This window comes from Diadema setosum, chromosome 13 (genome assembly GCF_964275005.1).
Source record: "Diadema setosum chromosome 13, eeDiaSeto1, whole genome shotgun sequence".
NCBI classification, from domain to species: Eukaryota; Metazoa; Echinodermata; class Echinoidea; order Diadematoida; family Diadematidae; genus Diadema; species Diadema setosum.
Genome location: NC_092697.1, coordinates 32086226 through 32112896, shown reverse-complemented (window position 1 = coordinate 32112896; position 26671 = coordinate 32086226). Strand labels below are relative to the sequence as shown.

Genomic DNA, 26671 nt, shown 5'->3' with positions numbered 1-26671 from the left:
TGATGATGATGATGTTGATGAAGGTGATGCCATGCGGATCACAATGATAATGACAATGGTAATGATAATGGCGACAATGATGCCAAGGAGTGATGATGATGATGGCGATGATGATGATGATGATGATAATGATGAGCATGATGACATTGATAATGTGGTGCATATACATTAGTATGGACTTTGGTCTGGGGTAACTTAAGCAATTACTTCTGATGTTATTAGTATGATTGTTAAGATTATTTTGTACATAAAGATAGACAACATGTTATTGTAGAGTAATAATTGCAATAATACTTGTAAATTAGTTCTGTCTTGTTTCATACTTTTGTAAACACAAAGTGGAAATAAATACAAATCAGATCAAATCAAATATAATGATGCCGTATCATAACAGTAATGATAATGGCAAGAAGCATGTTTATGATAACACTAATGATGCATGATGAAGTGATAGAGAGGAACTTGTGAATCATACACAAACACAAAATATGTTTGGTGTGGGGAATATGATGACACTAATAATATGATTGCCAATAAAGAAAATGAGACAACACTCATCCTGGCAGTAGTTAGCATGAAATGACTGAGGTGATATTGGTGGTGGTGATGAAAACAATGACGTTGACAATAAAGTTTCCGTTACACTACTATGATCAGTAATACAATACTACATCTACCACACGAATTACCACAGCTATACTAGTAATTAAGAGATTTATGATGATGATGATGGTGAGGTATATATTATCACTAGCTAGCCAAGACACATATATACACATGTACCTGCTATTTCAGGGTCCTATAGATATTCCCTCCCAAATTGGTCAACATTTGAAATTAAGTACCCCCTCCAGTCTAACACATACATTGTATTTAATTTAACTCTGCCTTTTTTTTTTTCATAATGAAAATCTGAACATAAGAGTAAATACACTCAAATGGGGCCCACTGATACATCAGCAAATGAATATTAATACCTCACAGTAGGAGTTGCTCAGAAAATAAATGGTTCTTCTAGAGATATCTCCTTAATCTTGAACTTCACAACCACTGAGTAGATGAAGTTTGTGAGGACTATTCAATGCTGACGAAAAAGTTTGTCAAGTTAAACTGTTAAGACTAGTCAGAGTATGCTTAAGCAGGTGTACAATTTTGTATATGAGAAATGTGTGTTATAGCAAATTTAGCTCGTCCCTAACGGGCCAACATGTATGCGCGTGGGGCATACAAAGGGTATAATAAACATTTTACCTTGGCCAACATGTATGCATGTGAAGCCCATAAAAGGGTAATAAACATTTTACTCTTTGCTGCTTGTTGCAGCATTATGTGAATGGATGCCAAACTATAACTTAAATTTAATTTACTACAACCACATTATGACTATTGCACACGGACTAACCTTCTTGAGAGTAACGACAGGCGCAACCTTGCTGGTTTGATGGAACATCGCCCCAGTTGGGCATCCTCTCACCCCGCCGGTTATTCCACCAGGTGACCTGCTGGTCACCCTTCCAGATGACCGCGCCGTTACAGTGGTAGGCGATGCCCTGCTCGCATTCGTCGGAGAGCGCCACCAGGCCTCTAAGCTGGGCGATGGACGCGCCGTGGTTGTACAGGATCTCCTCATAGTAGCCTCTGACGTTGTCCATGTTGTCGTCGATGGGGACGCGACCGTTCGTCTCGTGGCTGATGATGGTATCAACTGATACCAACATTCAAAGGCATGATCGATGTGATGGTATCAATATCACAAGTTTGTAGACATGCCACTATGGCCCTCATAAGCCTTACAAATGTACCTTTTTTATGTATCTATTTCATTGAAAGAGACAAGATTTCTACACTGTACCAAGATATTTTGCTAGGATTTCTGCTCTAAGTCTTTTCTGTTACTGCTTTCAATTAAAGGGTTGCAGGTAAAATTCCAAACCACTTTTCAGCTCCGCTTGATCATAATTACAGTAGGACACCCTACGTAGATTAAAAATCAAGCGATAGTGTGATGAATATGCTGTTACTGGGGTGACAATAACTTGTACCTCAAATTTGGGTGAAAATCAATCACTTTTTCGGGACCATTGTCAGACAATCCCTGTTCAAAACATCCTGTCAAAATCCTAGCTGTCTTACCCAACAAAATGAAGCCACCACAGCTTGTCAAAAGAAAGGTGATACCACATAGTGCTTTGGTTGCCACGTTTTTTTTGCGCGTTGGCTCTCTTGAGCATTTGATGTTTTTGAGATATGAGGTCTTGTCGCCCAAATAGCAATTCATATAACGGTATCTCTATAAACACACACAAACATAACATGACAGAAACTATAAACTCTAACCCCTTTAAAGTTAAACTCCATGCCCTGATGTCCTAAAGGGGCTTCTGTGGCCCCCACAAGACTTTGGCCATCAATCATGTGATTGTGGCTAAAATCAACATGCACATTGCTATCACGTAATCTCCAAGAAAAAAAAATGGTTGTTTTCTCTAAATTATGCTAATTATGCAAATAAATGCATGTTTTTGTGCATCAGATTCTAAGCTCTCAATCCCTACAGAAAGCTTCAAATGGGCTATTTTTTCTCTAAATATTTTTGTAGTATCGTTAATGAATAAACTCTGAAAAAAACTTGTATCAAAATCAATCTCTGTATTTCACTGTTTTTTTATTAAATTCCTTATGAATTTCTTTGCTTTTTAATTGTTATGCATTTCTCTGTTCATTGTTTCTCTTTACCTAGAACAGTTGATGATAACCAAAAAGGATGCTATATGAGAAAAACCAGGGGAAAACATAGATCTCACACTTCTTGCAAATCCAATGCATTTTACAGACATTGTACACATAAAAGTCATTGAAAACTGCCATTTTCGGTGACATTGGTCACAAAAATGTGCCACATATCTTGGCAAGCGTATCCCTGATTTTTGCTAATTGGGTCTCAAAATATGTGCAAGATGTGAAAGACGTGGGAAAGAAAGGCACGAAATTTCAGCATAAAACAATGTTGCTTAAAAAAAAAAAAATGATTGCGAATAATGTGGTGGGGGTGCTTTTGTAGCCCCCGTTCCATAGGATCAAAATTAGCAGGAGGCTGCTTTTGAATCAATCCCCCAAAGCTTTCCAAATGAGTCTTGTATCAAATACCATGACGACATTCTCACCATCTGCCACACCTGTAATAAAACAAAGACAGTGTAGCAATTTAGAGGCTGAAGAGTCAACTGATAAATCTTAAAACAGGTGCAAGATGCAACTAACAATGACAAATTTACAAGTCGGACTGCTTCAAGTGACAACTACAGGAGTGATGTGATTTTTTTTTTCTTCTAGTCACTTCCTTCATAATGTTTTAGCTACAAAACAACAGAGAATAAGTATTTTTTTTTTTAGATACACAAACATACACACGGTTTTTTAATGTTTTTTATTTCAATTTGGTTTGATATCATGATTCCATGTCGATTCATACAAGCAAACAACATTGTTACAATACAAGCTAAGACATACAATTTGTAACTGAGTCTTACAATACAAAATTCACCTTCATCAATTCAATCAAACTAAAAAACTTCTGCTTTATCACACAAAATACACAAATGAAAGGACAGCATAACATGAAAGTCTCCAGTAAGGTAATATCTATTTAAGCATACTTCAGCTGATCAAATGAAATCCTTTTTTTTAATTATCATATAAAAGACATGGCATTTTGATAGAAACTCTCATGTGACAGCTAACCAATACGGACACAGACTTATACCCTTACCGTTTTCGTAGGTGAAATTGCAGAAGACGACGAACGGATCTAGTCCACTGCTGAGACCGTCGGGATCGATGGTATAGTACCCAGACGGCAGATTGAAAGGCACCAGATCCTCACAGGTGGACACCACTGAGGCATAAAGGAGGAAGATAGTAATAATAATAATAATAATAATAATAATAATAATAATAATAATAATAATAATAATAATAATAATAATAATAATAATAATAATAATAATAATAATAATAATAATAATAATAATAATAATAATAATAATAATAATAATAATAATAATAATAATAATAATAATAATAATAATAATAATAATAATAATAATAATAATAATGATAATAATAATAATAATAATAATAATAATAATAATAATAATAATAATAATAATGATGATAATAATAATAATAATTATAACAATTGTATTAATAATAATGATAACATAATAGTAGTAGTAGTAATAATAATAATAATAATAATAATAAAATAATGATAATAATAATACCAATATTATTAATTATGATTATAAATATTGTCTTCTTTATTCAGGGTAGCCTCTTCAGAGTTACCACCAAAGAGTATAGAAGCACTAACGTATAGCACTCAATACTCTATAGATCTCAGATCTCACACATTCTCTCATGTCTTAATTCATTAAACATCAAATGACAAGGACCTACATATTTTTAGATGTTATATAAAACATACAATAAGCTTTTGTTCATTTGTGCAATGGACGGTATATTTCAGTTGGTGAGAGATGAAACTACTGATCCATTTAACTCGGCTGCACTTGGTTGATTGGATCATTTCATCTTTCACCTCATGAAATAATCCGTCCATTGCACTCATAGACATTCATTATGACATATAGACATATTAGACATATTACGGAAGTAAATGTAAATGGTGAAATTAGTGTGCAATATCCAGTATTGATTGACAAAAATTGCACACTGATTGCTGTTGAGAGTGCAATGGTATTTTTAATTGCATGTCAAGTGATGACCTATCGACCAGTCAGATACTGTAAAACATGATATTTTTGCGGCATGAAATTTTCGCAGCATGAAATTTTTGTGAGTTGCCTCTAACAATTAATGCCTATAGTGTAGACAAGAACTTTCACATGCATTTCAATTTTGCGAATCTTGGCTCTCACAGAATTTGTGAAATTAAAATGCACACGAACATTTATTTCACATTAAACACTAATCTTTCTAGGTGTTGAATAATGTTGGCTGTATGAGTATGAACAAGGAAACTGGATTACTTGTTCAACTCTTGATATGGTTTTTGTTGATTCCCCCCCCCCCCCCTGGTCTTATGTCAAAATAATTGTTCAGTGTCATTTGTTGCACAGAACAGCCCTTTCCCCTTTCCCTCAGAGAAATGTGCCCTACTTTATGCCAGGTTTAAGTGTGTGTGTGTGTGTGTGTGTGTGTGTGTGTCACACACAAACACACTGCTATAGCTTCTGACCATCCAAGCAATTGAGAATTTAGGGTTTCTGGGACGAACACTGAACTAGGGCTTTCTATAGCTCAGTCCGTAGAGCACCAGGCTAGCAATCCGGAGGTCTCGGGGTTTGAATCCCAATGGAATCCCATTTTCTTTGCTCATTTTTCCACTAATAAATTATATTCTTTTCTGGTCAGTTTCCTTCTGTTTGCATTTTTAAAATTAATACTCCTCTGACATTGGTCCTGCCAGCCATAAACTAATCTCCAGGCTACTTGATGAGTATTATCATTATTGCTAACCAATAATGGTGCAAGCAATTTCCCATTACAACACAGGAGTAGACAAGGTATCTTTTGAGTGTTCTTTGAAAGGAAAAAAATGTGATAATGACATACCTGGAACACTTGGAAGCTCTCCTGAAAGCAGTGACAGAAATGCAGAATACAGAAAATTTACATCAAATGGAAAATAAGAATATCAATGATGGCCATAACAGATTACGTTTACTGCCTATACCAGGTCCGGAACACCATGAAACATGTCAAGAACCAAATTAAATAAAACAAAAGAACAACCAAAAATATTTCTTTGTACTTCAGTCACACTGAATTCCATTAAATAGTTACAGCAAAACCTCTTAAGTTGCACAATGTTACCTTCAGCAATGACCATTGACTGATTTACAATGTACTTTAACACTGGGCGGATTTGGCATTGCATATGAAGAGTTTGTTCGCAAAAACCGATAAGTCCATATTTGCCAAATGGAGATATTTGCGATTAAAGATCAAGAAAAATAAAAAGAATAATAAGAAAATGTTTGCTTCTTTTGACCATAACTTCAAAAATGTACCTTTATAAGTAGTGACCAATATATCATTTAAAAGGTATTATTTTGTACTTTATGACAGAGACCGTACTTCAAAATCTTCAAAAATGGACTTATCAGTTTTTGCAAACAAACCCTTCATATACACATACATTTATCACAGATTATAGTAATGAAACCCACAAGAAGTCTTCAAGTAACCATGGTAACAAAACACAATAACAAAAGATTGATAGAGAGCCTCAATGCTCACTGTTTTCACTACATTGCATCTGTAGGATAGAGGTAAGAAAAATATCAAGACTTTGTGACCTTTTTTACTCTTTCATTCCTTGGGGAATTTTTCTGTGGAGATTATAATCTTATTCATCATTAAAATGGCAACTCTAATGTTGTCACTGCATATCTCAAATCGGACACAGGATAAGTGAAACTAGTGAAATTTATCAAGTCTGCATGAAATCAAGGGAAACTTTCAACAATTTACCAAAATGAAAGAGAAACAGGATTTAACTCTACACTTCTACAATGTGAGGCCAATTTAAGAAGCGACATATGAATTTAGCACTTCGAAAAACTTATGAAATTGTGCAACCATAACAAACAATACTTTCAGAGAACAAGTTGACCCAAATTATCTTCTGATGTTACCTACTGAAACACTAACAGTGCATACATTGTATATTAAAAGTACAAAACATTGTGAGACAAAAAAGTAAAGGAAAAAAAGACAGAGCTCTAAACAATTCGATGACTTGATATGGGTCAAATATCTCAAGTGAAAATTCAATATATTTGTAGTTTCCTGGCTCTGTTCTCACCCCCCCCCCCCCAAAAAAAAAAAAATTCTTGAAAACTATCTAGTATGTGGTTCTGTATCGTACCTCCACTAGACCGAGAACCTTTGCACTCAAACCCTCTGATCTCAAGTTTGTTGCCTGTCCCGACCACATTTTGGACAAAGATCTTGACGGCAGGCACTGGCAGTGTGAGCTGGTCGATTGCTTCGTGTCCATCAGCGGTGTCACAGTTGCACAAGTTCTGCATCAAAAAGGGATATCATGAAAACTCAGGAGCTTCAAGATGCGACCTACCAAAAAGAGAATAAGAGTGTCTGCCTCCTCCCTCCATAATTTAAGTTGAGATGAATATGGTATGAAGAAGGCCTGCATGAATACTGAAATTTATGGTTTATACATGGTCACAGCAATTCAATATTACTCTTGTCCTTTTCCAGGCAAGCTCAGAGAGCATTCTTTCATTTCAAACTCCTTGTTTATGTCCCATGGCTCAAATTTGTTGCCATGGATTATGATGCTTATTGATAAACTAGAAATGTCAAGAAGACGCCCAAAGAAAACTTTGTTGAAAGAAGGAATCACCACAAGAAGATGCCAAAGAAAACTTTGCTGAAAGACAGAATCCCAAGATCCCCCCCCCAAAAAAAAGAAAATACACCTTTGCTAAAAAGAGGGATTCACCACAAGAAAATGCCATAAGGAGACTTTTCTGAAAGAGAGTCGCCAAAATAAGATGCTAAACTAGAGAAGCACTCTGAGAGCGTAGACCTCCGCTGAGCAGCTAATTTCCACCAATGATCTTGTTCTTCCATAGAGATCAGTGATTTCTACCTATATGTACGCATGCTGAAAATCGTCCAATTTCCCAAAATAGAAGCCTTTTGTTGCATCATCAACCCTCAGCTGGGCAGCGCGCCTCGCCCTAGCAGAAACCAGAGCATGCACTTTAATGCACGTATTTAAATTGCCCGATTTGCACACAGATAAACAAACCAACGGCAATAAAAACATAACCTCCTCCCTTGGTGGAGGTAATAAGCTTTAGTGAAATAGGGAGTAACTATGAGATACAGAAAGAATATCTGCTAAAAGAGTTACTATGACAAGATGTCAAAGGAAATTTTTGCTGAAAGGAGTCAGAATAAGTGGTAATGATGGAAAGCTTTGCAGAAAGAAAAAGGAAAAGTAGAAATTACGCGGTGCGTAATATATCTCCCCGCCGGAAGTAGCATTTTGTAACAAAATGTACAATATAGGTCAAAAATCAAGGTCAAAGGTCAAAGAAGTCAAAGGTCAAAATTCTGTGTAGAAGTTTTGAAGCCCTCACCTAGTGCTATCACATAAAGCAAACGGAATCAAAATCGGGTTAGAAATGGCGAAGGGGTAGCATTTTGTAGCCAATGTACAAATTGTACAATATAGGTAAAAATCAAGGTCAAAGGTCAAAGAAGTCAAAGGTCAAAATTCTGTGTAGAAGTTTTGAAGCCCTCACCTAGTGCCATCACATAAAGCAAACGGAATCAAAATCGGGTTAGAAATGGCGAAGGGGTAGCATTTTGTAGCCAATGTACAAATTGTACAATATAGGTAAAAATCAAGGTCAAAGGTCAAAGAAGTCAAAGGTCAAAATTCTGTGTACAAGTTTTGAAGCCCTCACCTAGTGCCATCACATAAAGCAAACGGAATCGAAATCGGGTTAGAAATGGCGAAGGAGTAGCATTTTGTAGCAAAATGTACAATACAGGTCAAAGGTCAAGGTCAAAGGTCACAACTGAAATTCTGTGTAGAAGTTTCAAAGCTCCCATGTAGTGCTATCATATAAAGCAAACAGAATCAAAATTGGCTCATAAATGACAGAGAAGTAGCAAATTGAACATTTTGATCACACACAGACGCACACAACGACAGATGGACACACACACGGACACAAACACGTACGGAGCCCGTTTCATAGTCCCCTGCTCGAACTCGTTCGGCGGGGACAATGAGTCAGAATATACTGCATATGCTCATGGAAAACTTTGCTGAAAGAGGCAGTCACCACAAGCTGCAAAGAGAAAACTTTGCTAAAAGAGGAATTAAGTCACTACAAATAGCTGCTTAAAGAAAACATTGCTGGAGTTGAACTAATGACCCCCAGAGTAAAATGCTTCCATCTCCCATAGAGGGTGGATGCATACATGACACTTTCTAACTTGTCAAGCAGCCTGAGCACCTAACACTGACAATGTAATGGATGCATTGATGGCAGGTTGAAGAAGAGATACCAGGATGGCTGAACCACAATTTGAATGGCTAAATCACAGGATAGGCATATTACTTCGCATGGGTGTTATCATCTTTAGATGATTAATCCATGCAGCACTTCCCAACTATGAGTTAACACATAGTTGACTAACTGCAATGATACATGTAGGAGCGGCTAGTTTTATATTAGGGATCCTGTCAACGGAGCTCATAGTCAACCAACAAAAGGCTGGGGTGACAATCCTAACTACAAGAACTGTTGAGGTTTGCACATGCACAGAGGAATAGGAACGCATACCCCTTCGGTGTCACAGCCTGCTGTACGATGATCCAAATTGGAAAATTTGGTCAGAGAACAAGCACATAAGAAATAGATACTTCAGGTGGACAGACATCATTTACTACTGATTAAATGACCGACTTCAGGGAACCAACTGGCAAAGACTCTGCTTATGCTACAGGACAGATACACTGACAAAAAATGAATTTTACAATTATTTCCTTTAAAAAAAATTATCGAGACTCCTACGAAGGAAAACAATCTCTTGCCTTGTTGAACTATGTTAACGTCTGTTTATTTCACTGCGTCACTGATTAAGAGGACTTCTCCTGAACATCTTTAACATCCCTCCAATATATGAATATTTATATCAGAGTCAATTTCTGTTCATCTACATTTGTGATGGCCTTAAAAACAAAACAAGTCAGACTATGTAACACATCAGGTTAAACATAAGGCATAAGACATCTTGCAAAAGAGATAAGGCATAGGACATGAAGCATATACCATGGCATAAGGCATAAGACATTGCGTACAAGACATGCATAGCATAACAGACACAGAGCATAGACATGAAACTTTAAGGATTACTGTAGAAGTGGATATTTCCACATGAGTAATTTTTCACTCTCGGCCTGATGAGATGAATTTAGTGTGTTTTTAATTCTGTGGAATCAGGACATTAACTACTGAAAGATATGACACGCAAAACTATTTGCGTGCCTTTATTTTCGTGCTAGTTTCGGCTTGAGCGAAATGGGCAAAATTTTCCACACCGCAAGAATTTCTGCTTTTACAGTAAGTACGGTAGTAATTTTGTGTTTTTTTAGATACCCTCCCTGATGGAGCAGGGGCACCCTTGTCGGCCCTCCGTCGCGTTTCCCACAAACCAGCGGTACATCTCGGTGTCGTTAAATGGCGTCCAGTGGGCCAGGGCCTCCTGGCCATTGAAGAAGGGCATGTTGAAGCAGGAGGCCGTGAGCTGCAGGTGGCAGGTTTGGGACACCTGTATAAGGTCCATCATCAGCTTCATCGAGGCATCGTATGCGAGCTCCATCGAGACGTTGGTTCCTGCAGGCACCATGTTGCTGCCCATCCGGTCATGGGCAATGATTGTGGTTCCTGTATGCACGCACACACACAAAGAGTCAAACATAGAAGTGAATGTAAAATGTGAGAGTACATGTAAAAATGTCAGTGTTAGCATTTGTTATCCATTTACATCACTTGAAATTATCAACAAATTTGTACAGCGAAATTATGTTCCACAACCAGCAGAATCAAGGTGTACATATGGTCTGTGTTGCAATGTAATCAATGGCACAGTGAAAAACTAGAAACTTTGACTATATGTGCCACACACTGACCATTGCTCCTTCATATGCTATTACCCATATTCTAAAGGTACGACTCCAAAATAAATGTATACAAGTTTATCAATCGTGACCATTTGGGTTGGGAGGGTTTACCGCATTCAATACAGGTCTAGGACAATCACCCCCTAGACAATTACCCCAGACCCTTCCCCTGACCCTAACCCTATATTCCCAATCCCAACCCAAACTCTAACTCTAAACCTAACCCTAATCCTAATCTTTCCTCTAACCTTATCACTAACCAGTATTTAGGCGGGGGGGGGGGGGGGGGGGGGGGGGGGGGGGGTAAGTGCCCTGATACGAGCACATTTACACTTCATTGAACTTTCCAGGGCTAAATATCTAGCAAGGAGGCCATTCTTTTTCTTGCAATGTAGACCTATTCTATTAATAAGCTCTTGGGCTGATGAACAGACAGTCTGAATAAAATGATACTGCTTGGCCCCTTCAGTGGCATGCCGATAAGAATCAGGAACCAAAAACCAGCTGGAAAAATTGAAATGACACGACACAGATTGTCATGGCTTGATCTGAGAATAGCTTACGATGCGCCAAATTTGTATTTTACCGTCTCCATTGCACTCGACCCACTCAGCAGGCGCGGCATCATCGGGATTGGGGTCAATCAGGTACCGGTCGGTGGTGTTTTCCCTCAGGTAGCCCTCTCTCTTTAACTCATAGCAAGACCTAAGGATTACTGCAAGGTAATGAGCGGGACATTTCATGATAGTAGGCATTGGTAAGGCTACAGATTGCCAGAACTCGCTCAGGGTTTATATGGGGCACTTCCCACAAGGATGGTCAATAAACCTTGAAAGTCAGCTTCATGACAATTAAAAAGCATCAGTTAAGATATTTTTTTTTTCTTTTTGGTGCAATTCCAATGTTATCACTCCTCTGCTACATGACTAAACACAATGTATCCACATTAGCAAGTCATACTGTAAAAGTAGAAACTTGCATATGATTATTTTCCTATGCTGAGTCAATTTCAACCAATAGATCATGATCAAATTCTCAGTGATAATGTTTTTTTTTTTTTGAAAACATTATTTCGATATTTAATAAGAAATGTCAATTTGTTACTTTTGCTGTGATTCAGTAGAGCAAGAAACGTGAAAATATTTCAAAAAATGCAAAGTATTTCACGTTTTACAGTGTGCCTCAAAGTTATGTGAGCTGTATATTCAACTGACATTTTCAAATTTCAAGAGGATATATCTGGTACTTCAAACTACACATACTTTTTAAAACACAACATGTTAAATACAAGAGGAATCAAAACTGAAAACTTACCTGGAGGTATCACCTTCACATCTGATTGTGAGAGCATTAAGAAGAAAATTGACCACAAAGTTGTAAGTTTGTTTCTATTTTCACCTCATATCCTATACATAGCAGTGATTGTTGTCACATGAATGCACTTTATTTGTAGTATGAGTTGTTTTACCACAAAATAAATGCAACATCATCATCTTCTTCCTGTGTACAATCAGCAAAAAAAGTAAACACTTTTCAAGATCATATTTCTGATGGAATATTTGGCTAAATATTGATGTTTTATATACCATGTTAAGGGTTATCTAATTGGCTATCAACCTGGTAGGTCATTAAAATGGGGAATTTTACGCATGAGTGAGTACATTCATTTTTTCTCTACCAAGGCACAACAAAGTAAACATTGCAAAAATGGAGAAGTTCTCATTCAATCACATGTGCTCTTCCATATAACAATGAGAACAAAAGACAAATTTAACACAATAAAAAAACCCACAAATTTGAAAAAATTACCCACTGATCTTTTCAATGTTTTTGTAGCTGCAAAGATAAAAAAGGCAAAAATAATGGAGAGAATGAAGAATCTTCTGTCAAATCCAAGTTTAAGTGGCATTAGAAAAGAGCAATATTAACAAATATGGTTAAAATTTGAAATGTTATTTCAAATTCAGAACAATATTAACAAATATGGTTAAAATTTGAAATGTTATTTCAAATTCAGAAAATTGAAAACGATTTTTAGTTCTTAAATTTGTCTCATGAATTCTTAAATTCCCAAATTAAAAAATACAAGGAAAAGTAGAAATTACGCGGTGCGTAATATATGTCCCCGCCGGAAGTAGCATTTTGTAGCAAAATGTGCAATATAGGTAAAAAATCAAGGTCAAAGGTCAAAGAAGTCAAAGGTCAAAATTCTGTGTAGAAGTTTTGAAGCCCTCACCTAGTGCCATCACATAAAGCAAACAGAATCGAAATCGGGTTAGAAATGGCGAAGGAGTAGCAAAATGTACAATATAGGTAAAAAATCAAGGTCAAAGGTCAAAGAAGTCAAAGGTCAAAATTCTGTGTAGAAGTTTTGAAGCCCTCACCTAGTGCCATCACATAAAGCAAACGGAATCGAAATCGGGTTAGAAATGGCGAAGGAGTAGCATTTTGTAGCAAAATGTACAATATAGGTCAAAGGTCAAGGTCAAAGGTCATAACTGAAATTCTGTGTAGAAGTTTCAAAGCTCCCATGTAGTGCTATCATATAAAGCAAACAGAATCAAAGTTGGCTCATAAATGACAGAGAAGTAGCAAATTTAACATTTTGATCACACACGGACGCACACACGAACGGACGGACGCACGGACGCACAGACACACACACGTACGGAGCCCGTTTCATAGTCCCCTGCTCGAACTCGTTCGGCGGGGACAAAAATACAGAAATTCTTTCAAATTCATTTTATCTCCTTTGCAGCTTATTCCATCTGTCCTTTGAGTTGACAAAAAAAAATAAATCTTATTTTCCCCTTTAGTTTCCCACCTGTTTTTGTTTGAGGGTATAAAGAGATACAAGGGAATAAAAACTTATTTTTGCTATTCATTCATGTCTATCATTTTGTTAAATTGTGTTTTTTTTGTGATCAATGCTATCTTCAATAATAATAATAATAATAATGTACATTTATATAGCGCTTATTACAGTAGTTTCTAAGCGCTTAACATTTCATTCATAACAAAACATAACATTCAAGCGCAGATTTTTGCAAATGAATGACAAAATGTTGATTTCTGTCATTTTTACTTTTGTGCCTTGGAAGACAAAAACTAATGTGTTCAATCATACGTAAAATTTCCCCTTGTATTAACCTACCATGTTGACAGTCAGCTGAATAATCTTTAAGACAGTATAAGACTCATAGATTTTTATCCAAATATTCTATGAAAAATATGCAATGGAAAAGTGTTCGTAACTTTCTCTTCTTTTTTTTTTTTGCTGAGTGTATTTATGAATCTGTCTGTATATCTATGTAGCCATTTACAGCTGTACATTAGTACAAATATCTAAACATGTATAATACATGGCTCATTACTTCACATTTTTGTCATTGGGTTAGGATTGCTTGATAAGTGTAGCACTGGAGCACATTATACCAGTTAATGTTTCTCTTGGGTGTTAAAAAAAAAAAATTAAATTATCTCAGTCATGATGCTGGAATACCCGTATTTTGCAAGAATGATATAGCACGGAAATGATGTCATAAAATAAATCATCCTGAGCTGTACAGCATCAATGTTCAGTGGTGGAAATTCTGTCCTTATTAAAAGATGGCTTGCATTGAACTGAGTCGAAAAAGTTCTAAAAGAGAATAAGAAGCAAATGTACCGAAACATGTCACAAGGACAACACCTGTACTTACTCTTTGATAGAAAAAGTTCTAAAAGAGAACAAGAAGCAAGTGTACCAAAACATGTCAGAAAGATAACACCTGTACTTACTCTTGTCATTGTAACACTGAACGGGCCCGACAACGACTTTAGCATCTACCCCCGTAACTGTAGAGAGGGTAACACCGCTGAGGGGCAGAGATGCCCTGTCCGAAAAGGTAACTACATGGACGTCACTTTTGGTGGTGGTGGCATCCTCACAGATGTCCCCTGCAGGGGAAGAAAGAGAAAGGAAACAATGCTATCACTCAGTTGCCATGCACACATTCTGACAAGCCGTGTACATCACATTGATAGTGCAAAGTTGTGAATTCTGTAGATGCATAATGTGATCAAATCGCCACCCTTAACTTACTGTATACACCGAATATTTCGCGAGGTTTTTAGTTTCGCAAATTTTGCACAGTCAGGTGCTATTCGCAAAATTAAAGACACGCGAAAATATTGACTCTGATCCCGATGTGAATGTGACGTATGCGTGTACACTTCTCCGCTCAGTACAGGACTCCACGATCGCAAATTTAACCACTCACGGAAACGTAGGGAATTCCCGATTCGCGGAAATTTAGATTCGCGAAATATATGGTGTATACAGTAACAAGTAATAGACAGAAAAATAATTTAGGCATTCTGTTGCGAGCAATCTTGGGAAAATGACATTGAGTCCTTGACAAAACTTGATATATTACCCGGTAATCTAATCTTGATATGAACATTTGCAAGACCTTTATTAAGCCTCTGTCCCCCTGAAAAAATGGGCTTAAATAACCTTGCACATTATTTGTTGCCAAGTCCTCTTTTCTCTTGATTTGCTCATTTTGAGCTGTGGTACTAACTGCCACTATTTTGCACATATGTGCATGCATGTATGTATGTATCTGCGGGCAGGGGGGGGGGGGGGGCATTGTAAAATGTCTGAGCGTCTGTATCACAGGATTCCTACTGACTCACTGAATCAGAATTGCTTCAGAAATTTACTGTGAGTTGAGCACATGGCCAACATTTACATGTCAACCATTTTGAAGATTTCTGTTCTTCTGTCTTAATATGATCTGTCTCTATCAGTTGTCTTTTCAAACTGGGAGTTGCTCCTTACCTGCAGTTTGCTCTTTACCATCTGGAGATTGCAGGAAAGCATTGACATGGCCGCCATTCGTCGGAGCGGTCCTGCGGCACAGGAACTCAACCGTCTGCGAGCAGTTGTAGAAATTTGCCACCATAGCTCGCAGCTGCGCGATGCTGGCACTGCCGTGCGAGGAAGCGGTGGCGTTGCCGTATGAGATAGTGGCAGAAAATGGCCCACCATCACTAACACTCGCGTCGATGAATCCGTTCCTACTTTTTACCTCTGTAATAATTTTTTCTTCATTTTTTTTTTGGGGGGGGGGGGAGGGGGAAAAAGGAAACATTAGAAACATTACATCATTGAAAAATCAGTTTGCTTTCATGAATACTTTTTGAAAGATTAAGTTCCAGTTTTTGAATTAATGTCTGAATTCACATTTATCAAAATTAACTTCATGCCATCATTGTTGATCAGTAGTAGTTCTAAATCTCAAATTCTTTTCCCACCCCTTCCCCCCCCCCCCCAAGAAAAAAACAAACAAACAGGCAATCACTATCAGGTCTTGGAAACATTTCAGAACTTGGCGATATAATTTGGAAGTTTGTTTGTTTGTTTTTTTTTACCTTCAATTTTTTTTAGTTACCCCAGAAGCAGCAAACAACTGAGACACTATGAACAAATCCAGGTATCTTTTTGGTTTGTCCCTTGGTTAATAAAGTGAGAAACCCTGTCTACTTTTAAACAATCATTCCTTTTCAAATACTGCTCCTTCTCCTACTAATACATACTGAAACTACTTCTACTACAACTACTACTATTTTTTACTTCTTTACTACTACTCACAATACTACCATCATTTTTTTTAACCCTACCACTACTACACCTTAGCAAACTTCTTTTGCTGCAAATCAGATTATACATAAATATATATACTGTGAATACAAATCATTATTTTTTTATTTGCAAGTAATTGGGGAAATAAATGAAATTCTTTCCAAACATTGATGTCTACAGTTACTCACGGTCACTCTCTCTCTGATAACACTCTGCTCTGAAGGGCTCCAATGGGCCCTCCACATCCGGATCGATCAGCTGGTACTCGTCTAATCGGCCATTTTCTTCATATGCCGCTTCGCACGATGTAGCCACTGGTAACCAGATCAAAAAAGAAAAAAAGAAAAGAAAAATGAACAAATGAAAATGTAACTATATTCTGGCATCCATTTCTTCAATCCTTGTCACAGACTGTAATATTATGTGCATGAATGTGCAGGGGTGTATCATACTTTTGTTACACAACTGTTTGCATTTGTATTTGCTTCAGGCCATTTCAGCTTCTTGTACAAATCATGTATGTTACTTTCCACTAATTTTGCATTATTTGCATGTGGAAATAAATAGCAAGAAAGAAAGAATATTGTAGATGAGGTAAAATCCGTGAACTTTTAGCATGTCACAGATGACTTTCCAAAATTCACTTTTTAACCTGCATTTGTGTGCATCAGATAGTGGTACAGTAAATTTTTGTACATGTATGTTTATCATACTGTGTAGCACTATAATTGTTTCTGTCCAAATATTTCAAGACAATTTTGAATTTGACTCAAGTGAACAAAGGATGCTAACCAGTGCATAACAAAAGACAAATTTATTCTGAGAAAAAATGAAATATTCTGAATTCAAAGAAAAAAGAACATATTCTGAAGGCAAAAACATGTAGCTTGGTCAAAAAGTAGGAAAAATTTGACATCATATGAAGCATCCTATTTTTATTTCAAAAATATGTTTTATTTTGGATGAAGAAAGATATGCTTAATACGGAAAAAAGTATAACTTCAAGGTTTTATGTAAAGCAAGTTGTAAAAGCACTACCATAAATAATGGTGTATTATCCGCACCCATGTAAAAACCGAATTCCCTTTTTGCGGCCATCGGGGGTTGAAAATAAAATGACAGCCCGCCAACGTGCAACGGGATTCTGTCATGCAGTGGGTGGAGATACTGCTGACATGTTGGTTGAATTAAACGAAATGTTTGGGGAGAAAATTATTGATTTTTGTGCCACAAAAACGGAAGAAAATATGCAGTAGAATGGCCAACGAAAAGGAAATTATTTCACCAACTTCCGGGAACTTTCAGGAATGACAGAATAAGATAGAATTAACCAAATAGAAAAGAAGGATTTTTTGCTCTTGATTATTTAGTCATTGATTAATTTTCCTTTGCTTGGCAATAGACCCATGTGCTATTAAATTTCAACTGATTAGAATGTCTCCAATGTGTTCTTTTTGAACATTCAACTATCCTAACCATCCACAGGCAAGTTGAGAATGGTACATTGTACACATTGGTGAACACTGTCTGCATACTATACGCAGAGATGCGGTAGGTCTTTGGCTACAATGATGTATAAAACCGCATTGTGAATTTTGACCCGCTACATCTGCTAGCGGGGGGAAAGAGTGTGGTTAATACACTTAGTTACGGCATGCTAAAAACACACTTTGCAATATTTTGCATCCATCAAAATTACCATAAAAAACTTCTCCGTCATCTGTCTCCTCGTATTCTTTGACCTCTGGTCTTCTTCGAGGTCTCTGTCGAGGACTGTCACTGCCGCTGGAAAAGCCAAGAACTTCATTGGTCTGGGTGGCCACACTCTGATATGAGTAGAATTTAATTTGGCTCCTCTTGACTTTAGGTAGGTATGGAGCAGGGAGAGAAAGAGGGGGCAGGGAGGAGAGATATGTACTTAAAGGCATAATTTACCATTTGCAGATAAAACAACAACCCAGCATTATTGCTTTGAAATAGTTCTAAAATGTGAGTTAGGGATGGAAACAACCAGTGTAAAAGTTTGAACCAGTATAATGAATGTTAGGTATTGTTAATATACAAAATGTGAACAATAGTTATGATAAAAATGCTTCCAGACTAAACTGTCTACAGTTATGGTTTAATGAAAATAATAGCGATATCTCCTTACATTTTAGGCTTTATTGCATTATATGATAGGATGTTTTGTGATACAACTGTCCTACACAATTGTATGCATCAAAAGTGATATCTTGAACATTTTTAAAATCACTGCTCCCAAAGGTAAACAGGACCTTTAATAAAACACACTAAGCACATAATTTCCAACAATCATTTCATCCTTTGTTCAAACAAAGGATTGTCTTGTCGAGTTTAATATTTTAATTGAAATTGATTGACAAATTTGCCCTTCGTGGATCTTAAAGGTAATTTGTTCATCGGTCTCAAAATATCATGGCGAGTGCAGGATTAATCATATGGCTGCAAATAAGTGTGAAGAGAAGTTTCAAAAGTTTACGTAGTTGGAAAATGTTAAAATGCAAGTTTTGAAGTAAATATGTTATAAACAGCGGGTACAACGTATCTCAGATTATCCCAGCAAAGCAGTATTCATAGTTTTATATTTCTTTATTGCATTCTTCTTTGTGACATGATGATTTGCAGTTCCCATTTTATTAGAGGGCAGCACATGACAAAAACTTAATAATTCATGTGGACGCATTAACTTACGAATTTTTCCACTGAGGATTGATGTCATCACCCTCTTGGAAAGTTGGGTAACTTGGGTGAGTGGAGTATGGTAGCATGAACACACAGAAGAAAAAGAAAACATGATATTCTATTAAACCACCTGTCTAATCATTACACAACAATGTTACACTAGCTGCTTACACTTTATGTAAGATACAAAAGTATATATATTTACATATGGGACAAAATTGCAATATTTGTAAATGAGAAGAGATTATTCGATTCAATTCAATTATTATTTCCAACAAATTTTTCATGACCTGGGGAGAAATCACTTTTAAATATCATTTCAAGGTTACCTGGGATGTTCTTGTAAATAACATCAATATATCATTTTTTTTCCCAAGAGGAGCTCACACTCTACAAGTATTGTCTTTTCAGTGGGTTCCTCTGTTTTTTACACAGTGCATACTGATATTTCACTTTTATCTCCTCAGCACTTATTGCAATGTTTCATTACTTTAAGGTTTCAATTATTGTTTACTCTGTTCAAATTTACATGCATTATTTCAAATCATTGCTGAAAACTTATCTATTTACTCAATCTTATTTTCGTTGTAGTTATATCATATGGACATAATGCTGTATCTTATTTCAATATTTTTTTTTTTTCTGGATTGATGCACTTGCGCTATATAAGTGTTATTCATTGCCATTCTCATTATCATTGTCATTTCCGTCCCTGAAGAAAGTGAGATGTACATCTGTATATTGTTACTGTGGAAAAAAGAAACAAATTTGAAATTGAATTTGAATCCCTGGATGACTCCAGAAACATGCACAAAATAATAATAATACATGGGACTTACAAGGGGCCAAATCCATCTAATAATCGAATGCTCTAGGTGTAACCATGTGCAAGATACCAATAGCATACAGGTGTATTTGAGAAAAAAAACGACAAAGTGAAACAGTTCAGGACATATATCGTCGCTGGGGTGACAAGACCTTGTATCTACAATTTTTATGAAAATGACTTTTTTGGATTTATGGTCAAATAATAGGTTAAGTGATGTCCTGTCCAAATCCCAACTGTCTTACTCCAAAAATGAAGCCACCATGGCATGTCAAAGGAAAGGCTATCCCATTCGCCACAGTGCTCTGGCCGCCACATTTTTTGGCTCTCCCGAACATTTGACATTTTGTAGATACGAGGTCTTGTCGCCCCAGCGACGATATATGAAATAATGATAATCAATTATTGTAAGCTAAATAAAGCAAATACTTCTTGAGACGTCTTCTTTCCATCCATCATTCAATTTGCATTCTTAAAACTCTACATTATGGCAGCTACAATGTATTCATTCAATTGGGGGCGGGGGGAAATGATCAAAGCACAGAGACTTTGAGGAGGAAAGTAAAAAAAAAAAAAAGAAAAAAGAATGTCATACCTGCTCTTCTCCTTCGCCGTCTACGCTTCGAAGAGGCTGCTTGTGGGACAAAACAGAAAAAAAGAAATAAAAAGAGAGAAAGAAGAATATCACATCTCCCTTAAAATGGCCATGTAACTTAAAAAACACTGTATACAGGCCAGCACACTTCGGTACAAACATGAAAACAGCAAATTCCTAAATCAGCATGACTAAATTAAAAATTACAGACATTACAAACTACGAATTAAAAAAAACAAACAAACACTGTTTCTCTTGATATTAGAGATGCTTCAGTGTAAACTTTTTCTCTGCCATAAAAGATTTTGGTTTCAATGAATTTATTCAAAAGGAAAAGTTATCACTTTTACTTTTGTTTGTTCATTCATGTGTTGAATGTTTCACTGTATTATACATACATCATGACGAAAACTGTGAGGGTTCCAGGAACAGTGGAGTCAACTGGAATCATATTTCAAGAGTCAGAATTTACAATGTATACCACATAGCTAAAAAGGAAGGCAATTACAGAATTAAACCGCAGCACCTCATAGTGACCCAACAGAAGTATCACGAAATACAGTATGTCCCCCAAAAAATTTCAGTTGGATGTTCACATTGATAACTTTCAATATAATTTAACCACCTAAATGCTACACTGTACTTCAGGGTCTTAAAATATAACATCTTAGCTGTATTTTGCAGGAGTTGAGCTTGTTCAATCGTAGCATGGAGGTGGATTTTCAGTATAAAACACGCACAATCTCTTGTATGAAACCTCTTTATCTTTTCAAAGTGATCATCATGTGCTATGCGCCAGTCAATACCACATTGGACGAAGGAACATCATGATATGGTTACCATTCAGTTTGTATAGAAATTGCAAGTCACTTTGAAGTGGGAGAGAATACTTCAGAATCCTGCTGACATAATTCCACTCTACATAACAACAACATACACTCATCTATTCTCATTTTACCCCAACTTCAAATTTTGCATCAAATAATAATTGCTGTTTCCACAGTGATTATTGTTCAGTTTCTGACCAACCACACAATGGCCAGACATTTGTTTGTGGTGCAATTATCCAAGGCAAGGTCCAGCACAGCAATCAGACACACAAACACACACACATTCTCTAATTTGGTAATTTCAATCCTTTCACTTGGACAGGTCAAATTTTTTGGCATGATTGACCTTTATTGAGTTGTATTCAATAAAGATGAATTGAAGAGATAGAATGAAATCACATTTGGAACTGAAACAACAAAGGGTGCATTTGGAAAAAAAAAATCAATGTAATAAAGATGTATACAAACATTTACTCAAAAATGAGAAAGAAAAAATCAAGCAACAGCTCAGCCTATGTTAATCTGGAATACAGAACTTCAAATGCTGTAATTGTCTTATGCTATGTCCACTATAATCAATGAAACCTCATGCATTCTGTTCATCTGATATCATTACTTTATCTGACCAGGCCAACAGGGAGCTTTAGATTTTTGCAACGGGACATTCAGAGGGGAAAAACCCTGTTCTGAGCATGAGCAAAATCGCTTATCAAACTTGATCCATTTATAGCTTTGCGTCATCTGAGTTTTCACTACGCGTTCTTGGCTATTTTCACGTCCACTCAATTCATGACGTAGAGAGCTACTTCATGCACCGATCATATGGGGGCGCCATTTTATTTTTTACAGGTTGCGTCTCCACGTAATATAAAGCTACTTTTCAGCACGAAGCAGGGAGAGAGGAGAACGTCCAAGGCACTCATCGTCTCAAACGACCGCGCCGCAAATCTAAAGCTCCCTAATATAGAACATGGAGGGAATTTTACATTACAATCATACTTACTGCCAGTAGCTGTATGTCTTGGCACCAGCCTTTTCCATTTTTTAAAAAAGGAGGAGAATGGACTCCTCCCTATCACTGTGTTTGAAGATGCAGCGGCTGCAGATAATACTAAAGAAACAGAGAGGAGCAAGAAGTGATCTAACATTTGCACCTATTGAAGCGGTCATATTTCTGAGGTATGATTTCTTTTTTTCGTGATTCTGTCTGCCCTCTGTACAAATGAAGTTTGCAAGATCGCAACGGCTGATCTAAAGTTTTACAAATTTCATTTGTGCAGAGGGCTGACAAAATTGAAGAAAGCTCATAGCTCATATCTTTACCCCTCGCTGCTTAATAACCTCTTGACTTCATTTACTGTGAATTGTCTGCGTGGTAGTACTTTAAAACATAATAATGTTGGAATTTTGGAGCTTGGGTATTTGTTTGAGGTTCATCGTGTCACTGCCGGCAACCGGGGATAGTCTGGTGGCAGTTTCATTGTTCTGAAAAAAGTAGATGACAGGTTCGCTTCTTGCTAGTACCTTTCTTTCCCAACATGTTTGTTAAAATGAAGTTCAACAGTTGCAATCTGACAAATTTCATTCATACAGAGAGCAAATAAAGTTGACGAAAACTCATACCTCGTACCTCCAGCCCTCTGCATGATAATCTCTTGATTTCAATTATATTTCCAGGAAGAAACTAGAGAAGCACTCTCAGAGCTAAGACCTCTGCCAAAGCAGCTAATTTCCACAAATGATCTTTTTCTTCCAGTGATTTCCACCCATAAGTATGCATAATTCAGTATACTGAAAATCGCATATTTTCCATTATAGAAGCCTTTTGTTATGTCACCAACTTCCAGCTGCACAGCGCACCTCACCCTAGCAGAAACTACAGCACACACTTTAGTGCGCATATGAAAACCTCAAAATATGCGGCTTGAACTCCCAAGTTCATTGACCCCACCTGCCAAAATATCGAAAATCCTTTGTAAAATCCATAAAGATTTTGGGATCACTACCAAAATTTAATCATCTGTTCCTTGAGTCACTCTCAACCTTTCCTGCAAGTTCTTCATCCAAATCTATTCACAACTTTTTGTATTATTTTGCACGTATGGACAAACAAACAAATAGTGATGGCGGAGGTAAATGTAGTCTTCATTCCATACCTATGTCTTTTGGGGGTATTTTTTCGATGTGATACCATAAAAACAGTCATTGATTGATTGACTGATTACTTTATTGTCCACTCTGGAAATTCTTTGTACATTGGATATCACAAAAAAACCCCCATAAAACATTACATATACAGAACTTGTACATCACAGGGACACCACAGACATATCACGAAATGTGAATGAAACTAACTTATATTAAAATACAATTAAATACCCACCATAACAACATAATACATTAGCTTGACATTTACAACTATACAAAAACTATCAATATATATCAGTTTTATACAATTATCCAACTCATAAATATATTCATTAATATCCTTTCCTGCAACATCACTATACATCAAACAATATCTCACCTACACATCCCAATTCATAATTATCTTTCAATATATAATTTTCACTAACCTCATAACTTTTAACCTTATCTGTTTTCACCAAATAACAAAACTTATCTAACATCTTTTAATAAAACACCACATCATAATATAATTTAATAATAATTATGATTACCATAACAACACTTTCTCTACAAACACAAAAAACATATCTCACACATCTACACCTCAATATCATTATATACACCAAATTCAAATTCAATTATTTCAAAATTATGGAAATGATTCACTACAAAAAAATCCTCCCCCCAAAAAACCATTACCATGGAAGCACCTACAAACACAAAATGTATCTTAATAAACTACACCTGTAAATCACTACACATACCAAATCAAAAATAATTCAGAAAATAAAAGTATAAAAAATAAAAAATAAATATTGTAATGGATACTCACCCTTTGGGATGGCCCGTGGTATCTTGATATGGTCAATGAAATCTTTGAACCAGCTACCTGATAGCAAACATTAAAGAAATTGGAAAGAGCTAAGAGCATCCATACATGTGTACATTCACCCCTCAAAAGCTGCGAAGAGAAGAAACAACATGCCATTAAGGCTGCGTTCACATAGAAGTATACTATTCGGGTATTCGGGCTCATTTTTCGAGGGCACGCGAATAGCTTGAATCGAACGATAGGATTTCCTCACACCGGTTCACATAGGAGGGCACTATTCGAAAGTACCGAATAGCTGCGAAAAGTAGAGCAAAGTGGGAATCGAACTTGTTCGATTTTCTTGCAGCGTATACCGTCTCTCGTTTATGAAATAATGACAATTTTGGTCTGGATTTGCCCTTTAGCAAAAATAAGCATGTAGACTGACATTCTGATGCAGTTTAGAAATTGTTAATAAGATTTGCTAGGATGTAGGAGGGAGAAATCCTCACTGCATGGGATGGTGAGTTGACGGTGCGGGTGATGGTGTATTCGGGGCCCGAATAGCGAATAGCGAATAGCGTATACCGAATACAAGTTCTATGTGAACGCAGCCTTAGGAAAAGGATGAAGAGTGTGTGAATAATGCAATGTATGAATATTTGTTCTTGTGCTAGTGATACAAATGCCATCTGACAAAATTTGACGTATTATTACGTATTATGACATATGTGTAGACAACAATATAAAGAAAATACAAAAGGAATTCATTATTCCAAAAAAATTCACTTTTCTAGCATAATGAAAGAGTACTTGACTAACCGCTTTCAGAAAGCAGGAGGAATAATTGCTACCCTTAACATATGTCAGTATCAAGTTGATGGAATGTGTAATTTTCATGGAAAATGAATTTTTGTGGCGTTCCCTTTATATTTCTTTATATTGTTGTCCACAAATATGTCATAACCTCTAGTAGTCTCCTCATCCAGCAGTTACAACACCAAAACTTTAAAAATTCATAACTTTTGCATCGATTGTCTAATATTCCTTAAAGGACAAGTTCACCTTCTAAAACATAAGGATTGAGAGAATGTAACAATATTAGTAGAACACATCATTGAAAGTTTGAGGAAAATCGGACAATCCGTTCAAAAGTTATGAATTTTTGAAGTTTTTGTATGGTAACCGCTGGATGAGAAGACTACTGCAGTGTATGAAGTCACATGTGTACAACAATATAAGGAAAATATAAAGAGAATTTCACAAAATTTCATCTTTTGAAAAAAGTACACATTCCCTTGACTCATTACCGACATATGTTATAGGTAATATTATTACCCCTGCCTTTAGAAAGAGGCAAGTCAAGTGCTCTTTTATTATGCAAAAAAAGTGAAAATATGTTGAATTTTCTTTACATTTTCTTTATACTGTTGTACCCATATGACATCACGAGCTGTAGTAGTCTCCTCAGCCAGTGGTTCCAACACAAAATTGTAAAAATTCATAACTTTTGCATCGATTGTCCAATTTTCCTCAAACTTTCACTGATGTGTTCTACTAATATTGCTGCATTCTCTCAATCCTTGTTTATGAAGGTGAACTTGTCCTTTAAACTTTCACTACCATTAGTAATGCGTTCTACTAACGTTGCTGCTTACACTCAATCCACATTTCTCTTTGGGTTTGGGTTTCCTTTCCTTCAAACATGATCGAGTGCCACATGGTCCCAGATAACTGGGGCAATATATCACAGTATCCCCCCCCCCCTTTCAAAAGCACTCAATATCATCTTAACCTGTTCCATACTGAATTCTGCCGTGCACGTAGACCTAATACGCATGTCACTAGGTTCACATATTATGGAACGGGTTAATATCTCACTTGTGTCTCCTGTGCACTTGAGTGCACCCAGTGTGTAATTTGCCATCTCTTTGCCGCTGTCACTGCTGGCGTCGCCGAAGCGGAGTTCCTTCACTGGCAGCGCGTTCTTGTCCGTCAGCACACCCTCATCACTCTGCCACATTGGTTTGTTGGAGTCACACTTGCACAGCAAATCGGGACTGCCACATTCTATGAAGGCAGAATGAAGACCAACAATAATGACAGTGGTAGTATGCTTGAGTGACCCGTACCTCGTCATAGTAATTAAATGTTTATGTACATGTATGTTGCAATCACACTACGTGACTGAAATTGTATGAAATCCCACTCACATATTAAAGGAAAAATGCTGAAGATTTAAATGGAACCACAAGTTCAATGATCGACACGGGAAATTTGCAGCTATTGTCGTCTAATGAGAACAATACAGAATTCATGTGTACTATTAAATGAAGAATATCACATTAACCTCATTATCACCATCAACATCATTATCATAAACATTATCAT

At 36.6% G+C, this 26671-nt stretch overlaps 1 protein-coding gene and 1 long non-coding RNA gene across 2 annotated transcripts in view; both read right to left on the bottom strand.

Moving 5' to 3' along the window:
• LOC140236591 (uncharacterized) overlaps window positions 1-26671 on the bottom strand; it is a 98452-nt gene that overhangs the window by 52827 nt on the left and 18954 nt on the right. Inside the window, exons 9-22 of the mRNA XM_072316517.1 lie at window positions 26162-26350; window positions 24302-24358; window positions 22343-22450; window positions 18085-18246; window positions 16570-16699; window positions 15582-15730; window positions 14612-14695; window positions 10233-10520; window positions 9417-9436; window positions 6956-7112; window positions 5638-5658; window positions 3770-3895; window positions 3165-3176; window positions 1403-1705 (exon numbers count right to left, since the gene is read on the bottom strand). Of these exons, the coding sequence (XP_072172618.1) occupies window positions 1403-1705; window positions 3165-3176; window positions 3770-3895; window positions 5638-5658; window positions 6956-7112; window positions 9417-9436; window positions 10233-10520; window positions 14612-14695; window positions 15582-15730; window positions 16570-16699; window positions 18085-18246; window positions 22343-22450; window positions 24302-24358; window positions 26162-26350 (1806 nt within the window). The remainder of the gene's footprint in view (window positions 1-1402; window positions 1706-3164; window positions 3177-3769; window positions 3896-5637; window positions 5659-6955; window positions 7113-9416; window positions 9437-10232; window positions 10521-14611; window positions 14696-15581; window positions 15731-16569; window positions 16700-18084; window positions 18247-22342; window positions 22451-24301; window positions 24359-26161; window positions 26351-26671) is intronic.
• LOC140236815 (uncharacterized) lies at window positions 11365-14607 on the bottom strand. Its single transcript, XR_011901794.1, has 3 exons — window positions 14537-14607; window positions 12071-12091; window positions 11365-11471 (listed from the first exon to the last, which is right to left on the bottom strand). It is a non-coding gene; the product is annotated as an uncharacterized lncRNA (long non-coding RNA).